This window comes from Varanus komodoensis, unplaced genomic scaffold, assembly GCF_004798865.1.
Source record: "Varanus komodoensis strain SLA01 unplaced genomic scaffold, ASM479886v1 scaffold31, whole genome shotgun sequence".
In the NCBI taxonomy this organism is placed as follows: Eukaryota; Metazoa; Chordata; class Lepidosauria; order Squamata; family Varanidae; genus Varanus; species Varanus komodoensis.
In genome coordinates, this window is record NW_025335780.1 from 4,969,442 (window position 1) to 4,990,382 (window position 20,941).

Below are 20,941 nucleotides of genomic sequence, written 5' to 3' on the forward strand. Positions count from 1 at the left end.
GAGGTTAAGGTAGATCTGTGAAGGTGGTCCTTTGGCTCTTCTTCGTCGTAGTGAAGCCCACATGGTCCTAAAGGGTCATTCTTCCCTCTGCATTGAGATCTCTGCAAATACTTAGGATACAACATCAGCGCCTTCTGAAATGGTGCATCCTTGTAGAGGGATATCCAAGAGACAAACATTGTGTTATTAATGTTGAATCTATTCTGATGAGGACAAAGAGCTAAACCTTCCTTTGCTATTTTAGGAGGAAACTGAGATTGTCTCTTGTCTGTCTTCTGTGTAAATGACAATGCATGTAAACTATTAGAAGATAAGGCCTTGAGAGAGAAAGAATGAAAATAATCCATTACCTACATTTTCTTTTAATAAAACTATGGTTCAAAAAGTGACTTAGTGTGCTATGATGGTTCCAGAGTTAAAATGTCTAGTGCTATGAAAACCATTCTTTAGACTGTTCTGCATTTCACAAAGAGTTGATTTTGGACTTTTAGTTTGCCAAAGCTGCATTTCACAGCCTGTAAATCAGGACCTGAATGTCCTCTCTCCGTGTTCATACATTAGGTCCTACAACAGATGGATTTCTTTTCTTATTCTACCATTGATGAGAAAAGGCATCAAATCTTCTTTTTTTCCTTTCTATTTTTAAACTTCTTCAAGTTTGTGAGCAACAGAGTGTTGAGTGTATCTATCGATCCTTATGCTCAACAAAGTTTTCTCTCTTGTTTCTCTGACAGAAAAATCCACCTAGAAGTCAATAAAATCCAATGCAAACAGAGTCATGGTTGCTTTATCACTACAACACAGGCCCCTGCTCTTCCAATGTTTAGAGAAGCCATCTGCAAAGAAGGAACAGATATTATATTCAGGTTCTATATTCAGGAGTGAAAAAGCATTACTCTTAAACTATAAAATTCTGGAAAGTCTACGTCTAAGGGAACAAATAATTCATTAGTATGGAAAATAGATATTGCTATACGTTTGTGTCCTCATGATTCTGGATGGAAGAGAAGATAGCTAATCCACTAATTGTGGATTAGAGAAGATAGCTAATCCACAATTAGTTACTTGGTCTGTTTCTTCTGGTCCACAATCCCTATCAGGCTTTCAATAAAATTCAAATTTTGGTACTACATCCTAGGGTTTGCCTATAAATTCAATTCAATTCTTTACTTACTTGCTTTTTTGTATCTTGACTTTCCACCAGATGCTGCTAAAAGCTAACAGCAATACAAGTCAAACATAGCATAACCATCTGAGAGAACATAGAAACAAGGAAGATAAAATATAGAAATAAAAATGGTGCTCAATGGAACAAAGTGCAGTACACACAGGGCTCCTGAACAAACCAATTTGCACAAATGATGATCTACATAAAATCATCTGTGATGGAGAGGACTTCTGTGTAGCTCCAGAACACGGGGGAAGTCTCTGCAGCCTTCTCTCAAGTCCCCCACCCAAGATAGAATAGAATCGAAGGTGAAACGAAGCGAAGTGAAGTAAGACAAAGCGATACAAAAACAGAACACCCTATCCAAAGAGGCACTGGCTTTCTGTTCTCTCCCTTTTGCAGCAAATGTCACAGGCCAAGCTTCTTTTGAAACTTAGGGGAGCTTCAAAAATGGTTGTTCAAAGAAAAAAATTCTTCTGAGCATTCACAAAGTCTTGAAGTACTGAAGTAGTGCTTTGGATTATAAGACATCATTTCCAGATCTTCTGTGGTTCCAGTCACGAGCAATATATTAGGCATGCCTGCTGTCCATGTTCATTTTGAAATGGAAGTATTTCTGAAAGTCAGTCCTCTATGAGGGTAATACTTATTCTGTGCAACTTGGGGATACTGCTATATACTTCTCACTGGTTTTTTTTTAAAGTAATGCTTATCATGTTTTTCCATTAAAGAAATTCAATTTGTTATATAGCTTATTCCTTTTAATAATTACTAAGTTGTATTCCTTTCAGTATAAGCACGAGGGAAACAGCAAAGCTTTATGTTAGTGTATTAGCTTATTAGATGAGGTGCTGATTTCTTTCAACTTTTACTAATTTCTCTCACTTTGATAATTTAGATCTGACTTGCTCCAAAGGCTTGCTCCACCTGCCTTTTTCTTCAGCATCTGCTATTCCAGATCTGATATTCTTAATTTTCCCTTGAAATTTCCTTCCCTTGCTTGCTGGCTCAGCTTTCCTACTCCTCCAGACCCCTGCCTCTCTTATTCTTCATTTGTTTTCAGTTCCCTTTTGCCTAATTTGGGGCTTCCTTCTAAGTAAACATGGCTCAGATCAGGGTATAAAACTAAAATACAATCGGAGCAATATACTCACAAGCAGTTTTCAAATCAGTAATAACATGCACTAAACTTAATTGATAAAATAAATTAATGGATCAACATTAATCTCTCTTACTTGCATATTTAAGTGCAACAATATGTGCATGTGCACACACACACACACACACACACACAATGTAGCTTAATCACGTTTGCCAACAAAACTAGGCAAAAAAGACCTTCGCTGCTATAAACAGCAGAAGCTCTTTTAACAAATCCTGGAACATGATAAAAGTTGAGCTATTGTCCAATTTAGAAGCAAAGAAAGTATTTTGATAAGAGATCAGACAAATAAGAATCGTGTTAACAAGTAACTGCCACCATTTCATAGAACTTTTTCTTGGTTTCCTAGGAAACAACATTGAAGGTCTTTGGATAAACTCTTTCAGTAGTCGTAGAATTATAATTGCGTAGCTGTGAAGATCTTGACTACTCAGCAGACCCAAGTTCATAGTGAAAAAACATAACGACATGCAAGCAAGGCATAAAACAAACTCTACCTGTGTCCATTCATTAGTTTGAGGGTCATATGACTCCATGGTGTTTAAGTATGTTTGGCCATCATATCCGCCTACAGCATATAATTTATCACCAAGGATACAGACACCAACAGCATCACGAGGCATGCTCAGTGGAGCTACCATTGTCCAAGTATCTGTTTTTGGGTCATACCTGCACAACATAAGAAAAGGCACATGTCTTCAGAACTGTTTTAATAATCATGCTACATGAATCCATTAAACAGAAGTGTTGGTGTGAACACCCTCCCAGCCTCTTTCGCAACAGGGACAAAAAGTCATGCCCAAGTATCTTCCTCACTACTGCAATTTCAATAACTTTAGACAGTTCCTCTCATTCATCCAAAGATAGATCTGTTGCTAATTGGTATGAGATAGATACCAAAACTGTTCTTGCTTCCCAGTTTTCCCCAGCAAGCTCAGATTAGACTCCACTGAAAGCTGATAAGCATGGCATGAAGACCATATCATCTTATTTGATCTCAACATCTGGTCTTAGGTGGATTACTGCATCTATGCATGAAGATTCCATTTAGTTATGATAGACCAATCATCTATACATTTATCTAATCCTTTTGAAAAGCAATCTACATTCTGGGGTATCAGTATGGTTAAATACTGATGATGAGAAAATTTTCACCAATGTATCCTCGTCTCAAAATCAGTTTGGTAATGGAATACGGCACATGGATGTTTGCTTTGCTCCAAATTAGCCACACATACATATGTTTTTTGCAGTAGGTTTTGAGAAGATTTCTATTCAATAAGAACTGGTTCTGAGTGATACATCTTAAGTATGACAAATATCATGCAATATGGATTGCAAACGTGCATTTCACATCTCCATAACCAGTTAAAGATCTTAAATATATGCAAATATACCCAAGCATTCTACATTCAATGCTAATTATCAGAAACATTTTCTTTTAGTTACCCTTTGGTTCAAATACAGTATATATCATGATTTTATTTGGATGTTACTGTGCTATGTGAAACTAACTAAAGCAGGGGTTATTTCCCTTTCATTTAAAAAAAAAACATGTATCTGGAAAGACAAAAAAAGTGTGACTAAAAAAAAGTGTGCATTATAATAGGACTGTCGATATTTTCCAGTTATGAATTAATATTAATGAGATGTCCTTTTGCTAGACTTTTATAGCAACTACTTCACTGTCTATGATGGCAAGGATTATGAGGGCTTTTAAGAAATGAAAAGCTCAAAAGCCTTTCTCCTTGCCTTCAGCTCAGCAGCTCCAAATTGATTTCTTTTTGTATTCAGGAACTTTATAGTATCTCCTGTTTCACCCTGGGGCACATCAGGTTATTACAAAGATGAAGTGTGCAGTCATTTTTAGCTGAAAAAATAATGCCACAAAATGAAGGCAACATTTCAACACCCATTTCTTCCACACTGCATTTTGGGGAGCTTTAAGTATTCTATTAGTCCCTTGTTACTTGTTTATTTTAAAAAATCAAAACGAAACAAAAAAGCATGCCACTTCTATGTTGTTAGACTGCATTTTCATTTTTCCTGGTTTTGCAGGCATTCACCTTGACTGATGCAGTTGGAAAAGACAATTCTGAATCCAACACTCTATTAAAGTTTACTGCCCTAGGACACATGAAAATAAAACACACTTTCTAATACTGATTGTAAAATGTTCAGCAAGCCTGGATCTGCAATGATCTTGAAGCCAGTGTCTCCCTTTAATTTAAGGTCATGTAATTTAACGATTTGTAATATACATTGATTATCTAAGTTGAAGAACAAGTCTTCAAAATGGGCTTCCATTTTTGAAGGGCAAGTTAGCAAACAAAGAAAGATGATTCAAAAAGGCAATTTTAGGGAAGAAAAGGAAAGGGAAGGGATGGGATAAACCTATGCCCATTGTCATTTTTTCCAGAAATAAATTCCACAATTATATATCCAGAAATAGATAACCAAAAAATTAAGTTGTTTTAGACTTAAGAATATCTAAAATACACAGGCTGTATTGTTTGCATTCAGAAATGTCACATATAAACACATACTGGAAGGATACCTTTCAACATAATCCAGAAGTCTGGAGCAATGGTTAGAAGCAGGGGCATCATGGCCTCCGACAGCATAGAGAAAACCATCACATGTGGCCACCCCAACACCTCCTCTCCTCTTACACATTGGTGCACACATGTTCCATTTGTTTGTGTGGGGATCATAATACTCCATGGAACTCAAGCAAGAACTTCCATCTCGCCCTCCCACTGAGTATAACCTAAACAAATAAACAAAAAACAAACAAAAAAAAACAGGATACAATTATTAAGCATAGTGCAAAAGATGAGAAACAAAAATTGTGAACGTTGGAACTTTAAGTGCCTTCCCATGTCCATCTACAATGTAATGAAAGTGCTCTAAAATATTTATTCCCCATGGGAGTTGAAAGCCATGAGTGTGCACCATTCTCATGCAATATTATCTTCATTCTTGCTAATACTTGTGCCTGTGTATTTGGAAGTAAAACCTAAAATAAGATAGTTTTTGCATCTTTCCTGGGTATTCAGAAGTCTATCAATATATGCATTACATTTTAAAATTATTATTATTTGAAGGAAGACTCTGAGGAGCGGCTGTTCTTGGAAACTTATCCTGACCCATCTGAGCCTACAGCTTGTCAAGAGCAGCTGAACCACAAATAGTTAAAGACTGTCATTTGAGGGGGAGTCAAATGTGTGTGGAGCAGTGCCTTGCTCAAGTTCATGACAACTTGAACTATTCTTGGGGGAAGGTTATGTATGCCATGTGATTAAAACACTACGTTCCCTGTCATCCACTGAGGTTTTGAGAGGAATGAAAGGAAAAAGCTGGAATCCTTTGCTCTGATACAAAGCTGTAAGTCTGAAACCTTTAACAGTATAGCACAGTGAGGAAAGCTTCTGGAAAGAGATGGGTCCTTTTATCTTTTCCCCTACCCAAAACCATCCTTATCTTGAGTTCCTTAATAGCAGGGGCTCCTAAACTTTCTACCTGTAAGGGCTTCCGTGAGAGAGCTGAAGAAGTCCAGTCTCAAAATGGCAGTGCATGGAGAGGCTGTCTGGAAATAGTGGCAGGCAGAGGCAGAGCGAGTCATGATCCGTTGGCAATGACTGATATCATTTTAATGCATAACCCTTTTTGGAAATGACTAAATGGGGGCATCACAACTAGGGCTCCCCCTTCCAGGCAGGGTTTGTTTGATCCAGGGCTCTCAGTGGAGGACTTTTAAAATTTCATATTGTTTTTCTCCTGCATGCTCCTCAAAGTATTCTTATTCCTCTCGTATCATTTCATTTCCCCCTCATGTTTCACTTGCAAGCTCTCCCTCTGCACTGCCAATTTTTCAGTTCCCTACTCCTGCTGGAGGGCTAAAGTGAGGCCTGCCTAAAAGCAGGCCGAGACCTATTGAGAAATATTGGCTTACACTATCCTACCGGGATAAGATATATGCCACAAATCAAGAGAGAGAACAGGGAGAAAGGTCTTTTTTTTTTCCATGCCCCAGATTGAACTAATCTGTCAGTTTAGCTTGCTCCTACATTTAATTTTTTTTCAATTTTGAGTCCTTGGCATACCACTTAAGGAGAAATTTTTCCCAATTTTGTTAAGCTCTTATAAAAAGAGCAACCAACAGAACAACCTTCTCACCTCTGCCTGCATATCCAGAGCTATCGGACAGCAAAGCATTGGGGTTCACCTGGAATCCAGCACCGACCTTGAGTGCTCAGCACCATGGACAGCTACAGGGAAATATCCTTTTTCTGTGACATGAAAACTCCCCGATTCAATTCTCTGCATATCTAGCTACCAAAGATCACAGCTATCATGGCTGAAAAAGCTCTGAGACTATGGCAGTGGCTCCATGAAAAGCATATAATCAGGGGAGCAAAGTCAATTTGTCACCGCATGTACATTTAAGAGGGAGCTGTTGCGTGCATGTGTGTCTTGCATGTACATTAGGGATGGGTGAGGAGGCTGTTTTGGGGGTGCGAATCCATCAGACTCCCTGGGCTTCGCTCCCTGGACTTTGGTCCACTTCACTGCAGTCCTGCGTCCAAGTTCCTGGTGAGCAGGTCCAGTGTTCACCAGGAATGGAGCCCCGTGTGAATGCTGTGCAAGCACTGACCCTCTTTCACATCACAGGCAGCTGTCTTTGTTGATGCTGCTGCTCACGATGCAAATGAAGGTTACTGATTGTGCAGCCTGTGCAGACTTCTCTTGGCTTGGTTTGCTTTCCAAGACTGGGTCAAGCATGGGGAGAAATCCGCAAACACCAAAAGAAGGTATTCCACTGGGTTTTACCCAAACTCTTTTCACACACTACATGTATAAATAGTTACATGTGTATGTGCATGTATGCATTTCAAGCATCATATGGTATGCATCTTAAAGATGTAAATGTTTGATGATTTGAGCTGTTGAAAATACAGAATAAATAAGATGACAGTCTTTGAAAACTAGTTTAATGTGTAGTTTCCAGGAAAACAGGAAAAATAAAAACCTTACACATTGCTAGGGATTTAGAAAGTGCCACTGAATTACAAAGTAATTCAAGCCATCTTAGTCATAAGTACCCTGACTGGTATATCTGAGGGAGTGATAGAACTTCGCTGCAGCCCTCCATGCATGCCCTTACTGGCAACTGACAGTAGATTACAGTTTTATTCACTGATCTCTAAGGTCACAAATCTTTCCCTTCAAAATGGAATTCACTTTATATTTTGTTGGTCTGGTAAACCCCTAAACTGTCACCAAACCACTAGCTCACTGGACTCTTTTCCAGTGAACCCAATGGCTGCAAAGCATCTGAAGAACACAGTCTTTGCTAGTACAGGATATGCGGGAACACCCACTCATAATAACACACAACAGAGCGAGGGCCTCCCAGCCCATCTAGTCTGACCCCCATCTCCAGCCGACTCCGCTCATGACATGCCTACCATGTGCATGTCCAGCTTGTCCTTGAGCACCCTCACTGATGGGGCTTCAACCACCTCCCGTGGAAGCCCATTCCATACCCTCGGGGTCCTAACTGTCAGGAAGCGCTTCCTGGCATCCAAATTCAACCTTGATTCCCTGAACTTTGCTCCATTGAAGCGCTCCTGCCTTCCTCTGCAGGGGAAAACAGGTCTCTACCCAATTCCGTGTGACACCCCCTCACATACCTGTATGCTGCCAATAGATCCCCTTGCAGTCTCCTCTTCTGCAGGCTGAAAATACCCAGTCCCCTCCAGTCCCACCTCATATGGCTTTCTCTGCAATCTGGTCCTGCTTGTGGCCCTACACTGCACCGATTCTAACCAGGCTATATCCTTCCTGTAATGTGGAGCCCAGGACTGAACACAATACTCCAGTTGGGAGTGCACCAGAGTCATATGGAGTGGTAGTTATACCTCTTTTGATCCAGTAGCCACACTTCCAGCTGTGCAACCTAGGGTAATGTTCACCCTCTTGACCGTTGCATCACACTGCTGACTCACAATTAGCCTGCAGTCAACCAGTACCCCGAGGTCCCTTTCACAAGTGCTGCTCTCCAGCCACTTGTCCCCTAACCTGTACTTATGACACCTACTAAAGTCCATGCAAAAGCAGAGAGCAGACCTTCTTCTCAAGACTCACAACCCTGGCTAGAGACCCAGGCACTAGACTTTGCTACTTGAAACTGTGTGCATGGCTTTGCCTATGCAATCACTCTTGTGGCTTCCATGCATTCTGCTAAGATGCTCACACAAGCCAGTTGTTAGGTTGCCAATAACAGAGCATGAAAGCAAATATTTTCAAGGACACCTGTGACAATCTGTTTGCAAATAATTCATAAACTGAAAATGTTATGCATCTAAGCCATATCTTCCGTAAGCTCAAAAAGAGATTTTAAAAATAAATAAATCCTTGCACATGAATAGTCCCATTTCATTCTGTGAAAATTGGTGCTCAGGGACTGCATTCATCAATAAGAGGAATGATTAATAGATTCCAATAGGAGGGACCAAGCAGGAACCGATTCCATTAGGCCACTAATGGAGAAGGAAAATGCAAACTACCTATTCCTTTGTTCACGGCTGAGGCTGAAACCCTCTAGCCACAAGGTAAGCCTCAATGAACTCAATGGGGTTTGCTTCTGAGTATTTATAAGACTGTACTGTATAGGATAGCACTGTAATCTACATACAGTACACCAGTACTCAAATTATTATTGAGACATTAGTTTTCAGTTATATCACCATGTGACATATTTTTAGAGAATGCCAGAGGCTTACATAGCTGCTAGGTAGCTAAATACATAGATAACTGGCTGAAAAAAATAAACTTTAGTTCTACTTAGTATTGCAGTAGAAAAAAAATCTCAATAACTAAAATTCAAAATCCATTTGGAAAGTTGCTGTAGGGCAAATAAAGCATAATTGGTTCTACCACATATAAGTGCACATGAGAAAATTATTCTGATTGCAATCGAACAGTGTTGACACACTGAATTCATTTCTTCTAAGAATTCTTTCACAGCTGGTTGTCCATTGTGCATTGCCTAGAGAATAACAAAATGCCTAGAAACCTGGGCCTTTTTAAAGTGCAAGCACTGAGCATTTTGGGATGAAAAAGAGTGTGGCAGTGAAGGAATTATTTACTTGGAAGCTTTTATTATCCTCAACGCTTCATGAATTCTGAGCTAGTTAAATATACACTTAAGGTTTCATTGTTAATGAAGCTGTATTACATTACTAGTCCTGCATCATTTGACTGCATGACATTTTGAGATATTTACATTAGCCTCATACCGTAATTGCCAAGGGAGTCTGGAATGCCTTTGAGGCATGTCTCTCATAAAATAGTATTTTCTTATAAGCATGCCATTGGGTCAGAACAATTTATCTGCATTCGCATTTGGTTCCAATTGTGCAAGAAAACTGCTTAAGAAACTGGTAAGTTAATATTCAGGTTATTGATTTATAAGTTAACACCAGCAAATGGCTGGGTTAAAATAATTATTGTACTGACTGGCTATGGATGGGGTAAATGCAAGAAGAATGAGCAACTAAATCATAGAGATTGTAGCCTCAAAATAGACACCATGCCGTAAGGGTATAACCCATGCAATGTTGCCGTCCATTCTTCTTTCCCATATATGGCTGGCAGGTTCATGTTAAATATTACACTTTCTGCCAAAGATTGTATTCAGTTGGATGGAACACAAGTTATGTAAATCTGCTTTAAGTTGACCTTGTGCTAGCAGACACAAAATCAGTTCCTACTTCACTATACATATGGGGTTTCTGGATTGGTGAATATATTTGGATGTCCTACTATGTTCAATGGGACATGCTCACAGGTAAGTATATTTACATCCAGAGGAAGGATGCGATAGAAAGAAAATACACAAAATCTAGATGCATGCAGGACACAGAACAGTCGAATTGTCTCCTTTTCTCCTGAGGTTCATTTGGCATTCACATTACATGATGGGTTGTTCTAATCTGTGAGCTGTAAGCACAGCAACAGTGCAAACTACTGAAATACATTGACAAAAATTGAGAGGAACTCCTTCTACTAATAGGTTGAGAGTTACTTGTCAAGACACCTGTCACAGCAGCTTGTTTCCTTACATCATGGTCATTGGTGCATTATTTGTGTTTGTTTTTGCAAGCAAACTTATGTCTTCTCTCTCTCTCCCTCTCCCTCCCCCCTTCTCTCTCTTATTTTACAAGAGATCACAAATGAACTCATAGGATTATTTTGCAACTACTACTGGATATCAGTGATATTATACTTTGGCAGATCAATCATTTTAGATGCAGCACTAATCAACTTTGTGCATTCAGGAGACATTGATGATAAAGTTTTCTATTTGGAACATCTGAAAATATAGTTTTAAGAATATTGCACAGAACTTTGAAATAAAGTGCCCTAATTCACAGGACAGTCCTCTAGTGGAAGGGCTGTAGGTCTGTCCTCTTGCTGAAGGTGTATGAAGGTGTGGTGACCATGTGCTCTTGGGTACTCTATTTATGGATGCAAGGCCTGGTCCCCTCAGTTCACAATTGTTCTCCACCCATTGCAAATAACTGGCCAAGGATGCCCCTGGGTTTTCTTAATTTGGGCTTTAATCACTCATCCCATGCTTTGAGATAAGATTCTACACAATTCCTATTGTTTAGGCACTTGGGAACTATTATTAATCAATAGCTTTACTAAGTGGAGTGGGCATCTCCATTGCAATACCAGCACCCAGATAATCTGGCCTTTAGCTTTAGCAGAGACCTGCAACTGATTGCAAAATGAAAGGCTCTCTAATACAAGTCTGATTAAAGTCTGAGAAGGGAGAACAGAATGCTCAATGTTGCTCATAAACGGTGAACACCTGGACAGCAGACAGAGGAGTTACAAAATTTACCTCATCACAGTCTTCCTCATTACAATGGAATACAGTGCACTTCTGTTTAAAACCATCTCAAGACCACAGTAAGAAACAGTCTAGAAAAGTTTTAAATATAGATAGGTATTTAAATTACAATAATAATGCCCAAAATTGCATATGTCTATAGCCTATGTACACTATTCATTTGCTTTGCTTTTGTCCACACTTTGATTATGTTTAAGTTGCCACTGAAATGAAATAATTTACACACAATGGTCCGCTTTTTCCTTCCAACTCTTCTTAAAAAAGGGTCAGATCAATAATGCACTTCAGGACTTGTATTTGGGTTTCAATCTACCAAAGATGTTTTAGTCAATTAAACAATGGAATCACCGCTTGATTAAACATAAATAGATCAGTGTCATTAGGACCCTATCTCTCAATTTTGGTGGATTCTTAAGAAAATGATGGAAATACAATCTGATACATGCCAGCTTAGTCCCACTGAGTTCATTGGGGTTTCCTCCCAAGTAAGTGGGCATAGGATTACAACCTAAGATAATTCACAGGTTCATATATAGTAGCTCTCACTTGTTGCGAAGAGGAAAGGACATGCTTAATATTGTCCCTTTCATTCCCCCCAAATTTAAAATTGAAATAATTGTTAGTATTTTTTTTAAAAATAGTAATTCAGACTTTCAGTGACTCATGTGCTTCTTGTGCAGGCTGTCCCACACAATAGCTAGCATATTTTTATTCTGCTCAGAATCAGTTCATTCACACAGTTGTGTGATGCATTGACTATACTGTTCACATACAGAGCTTTTAAGGGCTGCACATTTCTAAGAAAAGGTATTAAAGATCAGGGTTACACACTGAATTATGAATGACTCGCAATGATTCAGTTACAAGCAAATGTCACCAAGAGTTTTACCATGTGAAATATTGAAAGAAGAAAAGCAAAACTCTTTGGGAGCCTATAGATAGTCATAAGGAATTCTTGATGAGTGTATATTTTAAGATGCAAACACTAGTTTCATCATTAAAATAACTTAAAATAATGTCTGTCTAGCAACAATATAAACATACCTGCATTGCCTATTTATTGAATGTCAAGTGTGGGATCAATTCACTTGAATAAAACACCTTATTTATTTATTTAATTAATTAATTTGCATATATTTATAGGCTGCCTATAATTGCTGAGCATGCAGTGGAACAGTGGGTTAAACAACTGAGCAGCTGGACTGGTTGATTGGTGAGCTCCCATACTCTGTCCCAGCTCCTGCTAACCTTGCAGTTCAAAAGCATTTAAATGCAAGTATATAAAAAGGTACCTCTTTGGTGGGCAGGTAACAGCGTTCCATGCATGTCGGTGTTTAGTCATGCGGGCCATGTGACCACGGAGACTGTCTGCAGACAAACGCTGGCTCCCTCGGCTAGGAAACGGAGATGAGCACTGCCCCCTAGAGTCAGGCATGACCAGACTTTAATGTCATGGGGAGACCTTTACCTGTATAATTGCCGAGGCCTTGCTTATGCTTATTCATGTGTTGTTACTTCCTTGAACTTGGTACTGGCCAACTTGGATCCACAATTGCTTTTCTTCACTGGAAGGTGTTTGCTCATGAAGGGTCCCTACACCCAAATTTCAGGGATTTCCCCTTCAACCCAACACCCTGTGCAGTATTTTTAGGCAGGTGGATTGACTGCTATGGGAATAGAGGAGTGAGTAAGCCCACAGACCACTGCATTTGAACCAGCTGAAATCTGGATCCAGCCATGTGCCCAGTGGTCAGGAAGCTGGAAATATCAAGAGACCACCAGATTGGGCAAGACCAGAACATTGCGTAACTTTGCAGCAAATTGTGGGCTTTGGCCTACACTAAGGATGAAGTGGGCTGGATTGAACTATTTCACAGCACAGGTGAGGGTGGTGAGGGCTTATATTTTAAATGTTCCTCCTACTTGAAGGGCCCCCACAAGCAAAAAAAAACTGTTTACTACTATCAATAGTAGCCAGCAAACACAAAGTATTTACTTTTTTACCCATAGAAAAACATGGTCACTTAGCCGACAAAATCTTCAAGAAAAATTAAACATCCATCAAGCGAAGAGTGTGACACTGAGATACATAAAGTGGGGATCTGTCCATTCCCATACAAGCAGATCCAAGGAAAGAGTATAAGAACCTGGGGCTTCAGAAAATGGAAGTTCTGAACACAGACCTGAAGTCTCTGCCCAAATGTGGAGTGCTTACACCCTTCCTGTTTCAAAAGTCTGCTTCTTGGGACAACTGACCACCAGGTAATAGCTTCAGACTTCCTCTCCTTCAATTAGCTTATCTGTAAGGCCATTAGGCAGGGTTATCTTCACCTCTTAGGGAACAAAGAGTAAGACTGGGGTGCAATTAGAATATTTGCTGCCTGGACAACATCCGGTTAAAAGCTCGCAGCTGGTCTCTATTACCTTCTGAATAAACTTTTTTTTCTAAGCGTGGTGCACATCTGTGTGAATACAAGTTTAGGGTGCATTCCCCTTTTGCAGTGTGCATTGAACCCCAGCCAAAGAGGAACCTGGAGAGCAAGCACACGCACCTCTTTGAGGTGTATTGCTCCCTGAGATTGGCTGGCAGAAAAATACAACGTGGCCAGCTCATGCTAAGAACGTTCCCCCATTCCAGTCTGTGCAGACTTAAAAGCAATTTCTGCTCTCTTCTTCTCAAGCAGCAAATACCCTTTCACAGAGTGGCTATGCAATGGAATCGTGTGCTGAACCTTACTAAAGGTTAATGCATCTGCCAGAGGTTACACAATGGAGGAATCAATGCTGTAACTACTGACTTTAAAGGGAGATTTTCCTTTCGTTTAAATGCCGCTGGACCAAATGGTGCTGTTTTAGGTAAAACCATTGCAATGGCTATTGTTCTCCCTTATATAGTGTATGGAAATGGTCAAAAGTCAAAGCAAAATGCTACAGAGACATGTTATTCATAGAAAGGACTATGATTCTGTAGATTCTATATTATGCATATTTAATCTATGAATAATTTTCTGCAATACACACACATGCACACGCACACACACTTCTTTTGCGAATATTGTCCATGATAAATATTCCTGCAGTCTTCTGATGTGCATATGAAATTCTGTGGGAGCAGAAGCTGTGTCCTGTTTTCCACACAGTCATTTATTGTGTAAATTAGTGCACTTGGGGGTGAGGGTTGTGACACCATGCTTCTTCTGCCTCGCCAGAACTAGTTCCAGAGCTTTAGACACACACAGGGGCTTGTATTTCCCTAACTCCAAAGGTAACCCTAACCTGAACCTCAATACTAATCCTATCAATAAGGTATATCACCTACCCAGTAGAAAATCTTCAGCCAAAGCATCATACTCAAGCTTTTCCTGACAGTTCGTTTTTTCCTACCTCACTTGAGATAGTTCCAGGACCTTAGAAATGGGCACAGACTGATACTTTCTTAAGCCTATCCAGAAGCTAAAACCTAACCTTAACAGTGCCCCATGTATTTGGAAAGGTTCAGCAAAGGCAGCACGAATCAGGTGTCTCTTGGCAGCTGCTATTTTCTCCCTCATCTGAGCTAGTTCCAGGTCCTTAGGCATGCAGTGGGACGGATATTTTCCCAGCCGTAACCCAAACCCTGATCTTAACCCAAAATGGGTCAAGACTTTGAGCATTCAAAGCCTTGGAGGTGCTTTAGAAGACTCTGCTCTGCAATAAAGTTTTAAAAAGATGAAATGCCGTTTGCTGCATGTGCGCATGATCAGTATCCTCCCATGAGATTTCGTCTAAAGGCAGAGAGCCTGTGGAACTAAGAAGAGCTTGAAAGCGTATCTTCAGGTTAATAAAGGGCAGAGGCGTCCTCTGTTGATTTGAAGGACAGTTACTGGGCAAGTGTGGTGCTCCTGCAGTGTGCCACAAATATGACCTCTGACACTCCACTCAGGGGGTGACCATGGTCCAGAAGCTCTACTAAGGATGCTGCATAAAAAGAAGTTAAAGGTGAGCTCTTTTACTTCCAAATGCATGCATACAGCATTATATGAAAGTGGAAAGGAACAACTGTCCATTCTAATGTAAATCTTAGAAGCATTTTAAAGCATTGTAATAGAAGGAGTTAGCAGACGCATAATATGCATCTCTTCGATATAAGCAGAGCTTCTAATAAAATGTATCCCCTTAATTTCTTTTTAGACTTTACGGTCCCTCTCAGGCCAGTATTGGCTCTGCTGCAAAAATTATGTGTAAAACTGCAGTGCTCTCAGAACACCAAACTCCTTAATATTAATGCTTTGTACAACAGAAAATTATTGAAGAAGCTAATGCACTCTGCCTGCCTCATAAGTTCCCAGTTGCCAGGCCTCACAGTCACTTCCATTAAGGACCTGAGTCAAGTTATTTACTCCAAGCTGGACAACCTCCCATGGCCCCACTCAGAATAGCCAATGCTTATTTTCCATGCTCACTCCCAGCTTCAAAGAGTAGCTTTCCACATGGAAGCCAAGAGAAGGCCAACGAATGCTCCATGATGATAAGGCATAGGAAGGCCTCTCTTTGAAGTAAATAGCATGACTAAATCACAGTGAGTCCTGCATGACATGGCGGAGTGACCAAGCTGCATATGGCTCCTAGAGAGTCTTCCTCAACATACTATGTAGTAGGGGTGGTGAAAACCATTTTATGTTAAGAGCCAAGTCAAGGTCTCTATTTCTATGATACTGTGAGCAACTCATGGTCCTCCAGATGTTGCTAGACTGTTACTCCCATCATCTTCTGCTAAGCTAGCTGGGGCTTCTGGGAGCTGTACTCCAAAAGCAATATGAGGGCCACATGTTGCCCTGTTATATATAGCTTTAAGGTTCCCATTCAGTTCAATAGGTCTACTATATGTACAACTGACATTGGATGCAATCCTAAGATAGGCCTGCCTGACACCATAAGGACTGCATTAATATCAAGATAGGATTGGTATTACTTTACCTTTGCTAAGTGGTATACATTCTGTATACTTAATTCAACTAAATCATACAGTTTAGATTTTTAGGAGAAAAAAATAATGTTGAAAGCATTACTTCATTCAAATCTTGATATCTATAATAAATGACAGAATTCAAGGCTGCTGACCTGTACAAATAATTGAGGCATAGCTGGAAATGAGTCCCACTGAACATTTGAGACTTATACCTGAAAACACGTGCATTAGATAGCTCTGGAGCCAGTGGTCTGAGTTTGGATTCAGGCTTTTGCACTGGTCACTAGACCAGACATTGATTTATTTTCTCTTTTCATGCTAATATTTCTTGCTTTATTCTATAAACAAAGAATACATTGTATAAATATAGGAAACTATAAGAAGAAAACTGACCTTAAATAAACCCAGCTGTGTTTTGGCTGTGTATGTGTGTCTATTAAAATATTTACTTTTGTTTTACAAGCAATGCGTATAAAAGCTGCACATTTTCAGTTGCTTAGATATGCACAAAGCAAAAGAAAGAAAGAAGGAACACCCAGACTATTCATATAAGCTTTTAAAACTCTACTTACCAAATCATTTAGTAAATCTACATTTCAGCTGACTAGCTAAATATGGTAATAAATTTATAAAATATTCTGTAGAGTAAGAACAAAGTTGTGCAGTCAAAGCAGAACTGTCTATTTGAGCTATTCTTGAGCATTTCAACAGCATGGAGACTTGATGCAGTGGAGCAATGTCAATTAGAAAGTTAACTATGGTTTATGGGTGAATGGGCAATATGAGGTCAACCACAATGTCCTAGGAATGGAAGTGTTATTTTTAGATATACTTAAAAAATAAAGGATGGCATTCAAAAGTTATGTGCCTAATAACACACGAGCTGGGTGTGTGATAAATGTATCACTAATAGCAAACAGCTAACCACTAGGAAACCTAATTAAATATATAGTCCTAAGTATACGACCTCACATTGTCCAGCGTTGCTTCCCTTCTCTCTACAACAGGAATGACCACTACTGGTCCTCCAGATGTTTTGGCCTGCAACTTCAATCATTCCAAGGCAAAGAATCATGGGAGTTGTAGGACAAATAATCCGGATGACTGAGCTGTGCCCACCCTGTTCCAGGGGTTTGCTGGTACAGCGATGTGCACCAATGTTGAAACTGCATACAGCAGAATTAGTGGGTTCACACAGACACCCGATCCAGTGAGCCTCGTTCATCACTGCAGTGCCCCAATGATATGGGAAGTCAATACACCAACTCGGTTTTGGAATGGCTTCATAGTATTAGACTCCTGTCTTTAACCCTGTGTTTATTTCTGTGTGCCAAATGTCAGCCAGTCATTGCCGCTAGGCCAGCAGTGGGAGGGTTTCTGTCCTCCAGGTGGAAAATTGAAACAGCGGCCATCTGTCACCCATTACCTCCAGGCTGCCCCAGGACACCGACTTCATGGGCAAGACCTGAGAAGACTATGAGATCTAGCTAAGCTGAGGCTGGGACCTGTACTAGCGGCCTTATAAAGCATTAATCTTTGGGGCTTTATAGAAGTCTTCTCCTTCTGTGGCCCAGCCCATTCACAAACTAGTGAATTGGATGCTCGAGTTGCTGACTGGTCTAAATGGGTACAAAACTTACGAGCGCCTCATCAAGGAGCAGGAAGTATGTGCGGTGGAACCCAAAACCTTTTCTTGCCTACCAAACATTGCTGGTAAAAGATTGTACAGTTTATACACTTCAGGAAAAAATATCACTACAGAAGAAGCAGGTCCCATGGCCTTTATAATGTGGCCATATCCTTCAGCTGTTATTGAGAAGGCTGGTTGAGCATATTAAAAAGTTTAAATATTACTAATGGATTCCTTTGTTTGGAACACATATTATCAAACATTTGGCAGCTATATACATTGTTGTGCCAAACTTTTTGGCCTTGCAACAAGGAAATCAAATGCTTTTCAGTAAGTTATAGATCTTAGGATATGTTTTTCCTTATGCTAAGTAGACATAAGCTGTTGATTAGCCCAGTCTGGGGCTAGAACTGAAGAACCTCACATATTCTGAAATACCATAAATGATAAAAAGATGCATAGACTATGCTTTGAAGTTACTTCTTTGAGCTTATTTATTCATGTTAGCCAACACACACACACACACACACACACACACACACACACACGTCTTGTGGCACCTCAAAAACTCATCAACTGCTCAGCTGGGTAGCTACATTGTTTAATTTTGAGTACAGAACTCCTGAAGAAAGCTAACACTACCCATATTTTGTGGAAAAACCTTGTGGCTGTGAAGGAAAAATCAGGTTTTCAGTATCAATGATATGTTATGCCACACAACTATCCAATAATTATTTGTTTCACCAGCTAAAAATCTGACATGCTTTCCAGACAGTCTGATCCTGCAGGTATTTATTCAGAGCAAGTATTCTTTGCTTAATAAGACTTATTTCCACATAAAGGAAGATGGATGGTAACCCTGGACTGTGTTTCTTCAGTCTATCATTTAAGCCCTTCTGTGTGGCATTGATTAAAGTCCGTGCTGCAGGTACACCTGTGACAGCATATCAGTCCTCCTGGGTACTGTTCTAGTCTCCACTCATTGAGCAATGCTTTGAGGCAAGAGCAGGGACAGCTGTGTCATTCTTTCACATGATGCCCCTTCATCCAAGAATCTTGTCCAGACAGTAATCAGCTCCCTCATCTTCTCCACCATCTTTCAGTAAGCCAAAATCAGCCCACAAACATCTCTGTCAAAGCAAAAGGCCTCATGTCCTCCCTGTGGTGTCTCCTGGGATACCTCCTGGAAGGCCAAGAGGAAGGAAGGGAAGGAAGAACAGCACATGCCACCAGGAACCTAACCCTCTGTAGGGCACATTGTGGTAGAAAACCCACAAATTGTGGTATCCATGCAGGGTTGCTGGTCATGACACATGAACTCAGTCTGTGAGTCTTACCTGCATGAAACCAACATGCATGCACACTCTTGCCCAAACACGCATAGCAATGTTTTGATGATGTAATTAAAACTTCATGAGATTATCTGAGAATTGTCCTAAGACAAGAACTCCTGGTTTTAATCTGTCAAGCTTAAAAACTACAGAGCAGTCACACTGGCCACTGATCAGAGAGCTCCGGGAATTATTTTTCCTGGTGTAGCTTTTCCAACACAGCCTCATCCCGTAAGGTGCTTGTAGCATCTGTATATTCCATGTACACCATTAAGATGGCTCACAGTCAAACTCGTTCTCAGACTGTTTTATAACCACTCTTGTGTCTTTGGGTGAAGCACTACTGCTGCTCTCTTTAGGGAACACCATGCTTCGCTTTTAAGGCAACAGTAATTCCTTAAGATTGTATGACGACAGTAATGGAGGAGCTGAGTTGTAAATAGAACAGAACAAAAGCTTAAAAATGCACAACTATTGACACTGCATTGACACATTCCACTCACTGATGCTTAGACTTGGAGGGACGGAAGTAGTGAAGGAAACGTTGCAACACAAAAGCAGAAAATGGTAGTTAAAAAACAGCTGGAAAATACTGCATTTCTTCCAACTGTAAAATGGTGACATTTCAGCTTGCCCTTCCTGTTTTTTAAATAGTGCACTAATTACTAAAATCTCCACTACTCTAACCCTGCTCTTGGTATAAACCCCCTCAAACTAAGCTCACTGCAGAAATGCACCGAGAGTGTTGCGTTTTAGAGAACAACGGAGATCATACTTGTGGTGTTCAGATAGTGCAAGCTGGATGGGGATGCTTATGCCGGGGTTTGCCAGTCCTAATGATTGAACCGTTCTGCCCCTACTCACTTGCCATTTAATGCTGCCACGCCAACAGTGCTTCTGGCAATAGACATACTGGCTACAAACGTCCATTGCTGGCTTTGGGGGTCCCAGCGTTCCACTGTGTTTAGATAGCTCCAGCCATCATGGCCTCCCACGGCATAAATGGGTCCTTCAAGTACAGTTACTCCTGGAAAGGGGAAGAAGCAGAAGAAAAAATAACAATTCAACCAGCTACTCATATTAAGCTCTGTGTAGGCCAATGTGCCTGGCGGTGTCAGAGGGGCCCAGAGGATTCACACATGGCTGTGGGGCCTCGTGGGACAGTGTGCAGGGCAGCCAGAAAAATGCTGGCCAGGCTAGTGGGACCATAGAGGATCTGTTTGTGTGAACCGTCCGTTCCACATGAATGGTGGGTATGTGGCTCCCAAGCTTTGCCTGGCAACAATTTGAGTATTCTTATGGAGATGTATGAAGAAGATGGGTTTTTCTAAAAGTTTATCCCTGTCTGTTGGGTCCTACTTATCCTTATCCCAGTCGTAGTGAGAAATAGAGAATTGTCTTTCTGGGCAGAGCAAAGTCCTTCCAGTTAACCTCTTGTTTTCAGTAGGAGAGACCAGATGCTCCTGGGTATTCTCAGCTAGTTCTGCGACCTTCCCCAGCACTGTTTCCCCAGTACCAATCTTTTAGGTGGGACGTCTCACACGCTATGCATATTGATCCTTAGACTGGCAGACAGTTAAAGCACTTGGTATACTGTATATTATTTATTTTCAGACTTCGGAACGGTCGACCTACCTTAAAGTACTCCAGGCTTTGTCATGTTAATGACAAGGGTGCATTCTCAACCCATTCTGTGAGATAGCTGAAGATGAATTTTTTGAGGCAGAAAAGTAACACAAGAGAGATAAACTCTTCCAAAGATAACGAAGACTAAAA

The 20,941-nt window shown here is 40.4% G+C and overlaps 1 protein-coding gene across 2 annotated transcripts in view; it reads right to left on the bottom strand.

The window, feature by feature from the left end:
• Positions 1–705: 705 nt before the first annotated feature.
• Positions 706–20,941, bottom strand: part of KLHL1 (kelch like family member 1) — a 144,709-nt gene continuing 124,473 nt past the window's right edge. For both annotated transcript variants that reach the window (XM_044437804.1, XM_044437803.1), the window contains 4 exons: positions 20,030–20,192; positions 4,888–5,100; positions 2,828–2,999; positions 706–836 (listed from right to left, as the gene is read on the bottom strand). In XM_044437804.1, the coding sequence (XP_044293739.1) occupies positions 777–836; positions 2,828–2,999; positions 4,888–5,100; positions 20,030–20,192 (608 nt within the window). In that variant the 3' untranslated portion in view covers positions 706–776. The remainder of the gene's footprint in view (positions 837–2,827; positions 3,000–4,887; positions 5,101–20,029; positions 20,193–20,941) is intronic.